At 17.8% G+C, this 4,154-nt stretch overlaps 1 protein-coding gene across 1 annotated transcript; it reads left to right on the top strand.

Annotated features, from left to right (window-relative positions):
* Nucleotides 1-1,466: 1,466 nt before the first annotated feature.
* PRSY57_0701600 (hypothetical protein) lies at nucleotides 1,467-3,941 on the top strand (the record flags this gene model as incomplete). Its single annotated transcript, XM_012906681.2, has 1 exon — nucleotides 1,467-3,941. The coding sequence occupies one exon, from the start codon at nucleotides 1,467-1,469 to the stop codon at nucleotides 3,939-3,941; it is 2,475 nt and encodes an 824-aa protein (XP_012762135.2).
* Nucleotides 3,942-4,154: the final 213 nt, after the last annotated feature.

The following is a 4,154-nucleotide window of genomic DNA, read 5'->3' as shown; positions in this document are numbered from 1 at the left end:
ATTTTTTTTTTTTTTTTTTTTTTTTTTTTTTTTTAAATTCTATTAACATATATGATGATATAAATATTATTTTATATATAAATTAAGAATTACTATATTTTATGTGTTTAAGATTCTTTAATATATATATAGAATTATATAAATAAAATATTTGAAAAAAAAAAAAAATTTGAAATATTATATATTATATTATTTTTAAAAGACTATGTTTTATTTTGTTGATTTATTTCCCTTTTAAGATCTTGTTTAATTTAATTTTATTTATTTATTTTTTTTTCCTGAAAATAAAATTAAAACATTATTCAGTTTGTTTAGATCTATATATATTTTTCTTTTTTATCATTTTAATATATATAAAGTTTTGATGTTATTATTTACATAATACGTTTTTTTGAAATTTATAAAAAGATTTGGTATTATAGGTGTACACAGTATCTTTTTTTTATTGGTCCTAAAAGTTATTTTATAAAATATAATGGAAATATATATTTTTTTATTATTATGAAAGGAGAATATAAAACGTAGAAAATTTATAGGGGTACTTAATAAATTTTTAGAATAAGAAAAAAAAAAAAAAAATGATTATATTTATTTGTTAATAATTTGGCAAGTTCAATTTTAAATAATTATTATATATAATTTTCTTAGTTGTATTTTTTTAAATGTACTGTAATATAACAAAAAGTAAATTTTTATTTTTATTTATATATTTATTATTTTTGTATCATGATTATTAAGTGTAAATGTAAAATTATGCTTATATGTTTGTATATTAAAAAAAAAAATAAAATAAAATAAATAAGATATATTTTTTTCTCATTGTTATATATTTATGTTGCCATTATGTTTGTTCAAAATGTATAAGAATAATAATACGAAAGGTGTACACTGTGGGGAATTCAAAGATATTTTCTTCTTTCTCATTTTTTAACCTAAACATTAATATGAATAAATAAATAAATATATATACATATATATATTAATATATTAATATGTGTAAAATGCAATAATTCTACAGTTTAATCTTTTCTTTTAAAAATTTTTTTTTTTTTTTTTTTTTTTTTTGGTAAGTGTAAAAATGAAAGGGAATAATATGACCATTTGTATAATTTTATATTGATTTTATTAGGATATAATACGAATTATAAAATAAGAACATTTTTTCTTTAATTAATTAAATAAATAAATAAATAAATAAATATATATATATATATATATATATATTTATATTTATATCTTATAATATTTGTCATGTATAGAGAAAAAAAAAAAAAAAGATATAGTAAAATAATAAAATATGACCCCAAATGTATAATTTAATTTTCCTTAGAAAAGTTGATCACAAGGATGTATTTAATAATATGTAAGTAATTATCTGTACACATAATATATATAAATATATATATATATATATATATATATATATATATTACATAAAAGTTAAAAAAAAAAAAAAAAAAAAAGTTATGCTGGCGTCGTGTTTTTATTCATTCTATGGAAAATATATCCATATGAATCCCTACATAATAAGTTCCAAAATAATTAAGAATGGTAAGTTGTTTAGTACAAAAAAGGTACCTATCATATTAATCGAGAGTGTAAAAGATATTAAGAATATGATTAATCATATCGAAACTATTTATTCTAATAATAGTAATAATAATAATAATAATAATAAAGAAAAAAGAGAAAAAGGTTTTTCTAATTTTGAAAAAAATAAAATTGGAATTATTTATTTGGATAAGAATTGTGAAAAAATTTATAATTTGTGGAAATATTATGATTTAAAAAATGAAAATATAACAAAAGAGAAGAATAATGTAAATGAGTATAAGACATATCATCATAATGATTATAATAGAAATAATAAATTGAATCATATATTTAAATTTTGTTCAAATGATGATGGTGATATGAATATTATGAAAAGAAATGTAATAGGTATTTATGTTCCTGTTGAAAGAAATATATTTTCTACAAAAATTAATTATTTTTATCTTTTTAATAATTTGAAAGAACTAACGAAAGGTAAATTATATTATGAAATGTATTTTATTTTACCACATTGTACATTCTTTTTTTCATTCGTTTCTATTTATAAAGAATTAATATATTATAAGAAACTCATTACATTTTTTAAGAAATGTTATAAGCAAAATAAAAAAAAAAATAAGATGAAGAAAAAGAATAACAAAAGAAGAAATATATCACATATATGTAATACAAATAAAATAATTAATAATAAAAATAAAATTTTAATAAATTTATATTGTAAAAAGGAAAAGGATTTAAAAAAAGAAATTAAATTATATCTTGAAAAAATTTTTTTTAACACATTATATACAAAAGTTATTTATGAAGACTCTATTGAATTATCTTCCTTTTTATATAATTTTTTAGAAATAAATTCAAAAAATGTTATTGACTTACAATATTTATATCAATGTGTTATATCATTATATAATTTAAAGATTTTAAAACATGATATTTTTGCCACATCCTTTGTTTTATATCCTGATTTGTATAATAATATATTAACGTATGAATATAAAGAGAAAAGGGGAGAATATAAAAAAAATGAATCAAATAATAATATCATTAATAAATCTAAAGAAAACTATAGAGACGTAAATAATAATCCACCTATAATTATTCAAGATGGTGATAATTCATTAAATAAATCAACTCATCATAATATTAAAGATAAAATTATGAATAATAATTTAAAACAGGTGTATCCAGATGAATATTTTATGTGCAGAATTAAAAAAAAATGTGTCTCCATATATAATAATAATGATACGAATGAATTATCAAATTTCGAAAGGCAGCTGTTACATATTATGTACCTTTTTCCATGTGCTTCAAAATTATTGATAAAATATAAAGATGTAGAAGGATATCATATTAGTTTTAAGATTAATGACATATTAAAAAGATATCGCTTATTGAATTGTATAATAAATAAATTTATTATGAATAAAAATAAAGTCAATGATAACGTGAATAATAAGGAGGAAAAGAAAATGGAAGAAAATGTAATATGTGAAGGAGGGCATAAAGAAAGGGCAACTATTAATAATGAATTGAATGTACATAATAAGGAATTTATACAAGATTGTAATAATTCAAATGGATATTATAATAAATCGTTTGATGATTTTAATGAAGCGTCTGATAATTTTAATAAATCGTTTGATGATTTTAATGAAGCGTCTGATAATTTTAATAAATCGTTTGATCATTCTAATAAATCGTCTGATCATTCTAATCAATCGTCTGATTATTCTAATAAATCCCCTGAAGCTAACAAGCAGCCACATATACATTGTAACCAATCGCTCGATAATTATGCGTCTTACCAAGACAAATTAATCCTTTCGTTGTGTAAGCAAATACATATTAAGGAAGATATCTTATATGAGCACAACTTAATTATTGGTAAACACATATATGCATACATATATGAAATAAATAATACTAGTCAAAATATAGTGTTTCGTTTTAACTTCAATTTGAAAGATATTATATTTGAAAATGTGATATGTTCAAAAAATTCTTATGATGAGGAAGATAAGGAGGAAAATATAAAAACATTAAATGGATATTTACAAAATATATACGAAAATATGTTTTTAGATGATATTATAATAGAACAACGGAATGAGCACATTTATAATTATAAAAATAATATATTAGTAGGACTATTGCATGATAAGGAAAATAATTTTCATTACTTTTCCGATAAAAATGTTGGAGATATTGTATTGTGTACCGTGTGTAACATTTCTTCATGTGGTAAATATATATATATAGAACGCTTTGATACCAAAAATCTTATATACATTTTTCGCAAGGGCAAGTATGTAAATTTAGAAAAAAACTATAATTATGATGATATAAATGAAATTAATGAAGATATGTTGAAAGAAATAATGTAGAATTATAATGATGTTTATTCATTGTATATTTCTGTAATTTTCCAAATGTGCACAAAAAAATATATAAATGAATATTTATTTTTTTTATATGTATTAATTTTTTTTTTTTTTTTTGTGTTAATTTGTTTTTATATTTTTTTTAAAAAATTAAAATAATATATAATTAATATATTATATATAAATATATGTATATAAATTTGGTTGATTAAAAAA

This window comes from Plasmodium reichenowi, chromosome 7 (genome assembly GCF_001601855.1).
Source record: "Plasmodium reichenowi strain SY57 chromosome 7, whole genome shotgun sequence".
In the NCBI taxonomy this organism is placed as follows: Eukaryota; Apicomplexa; class Aconoidasida; order Haemosporida; family Plasmodiidae; genus Plasmodium; species Plasmodium reichenowi.
This window is presented reverse-complemented; position numbering and strand designations above follow the sequence as displayed.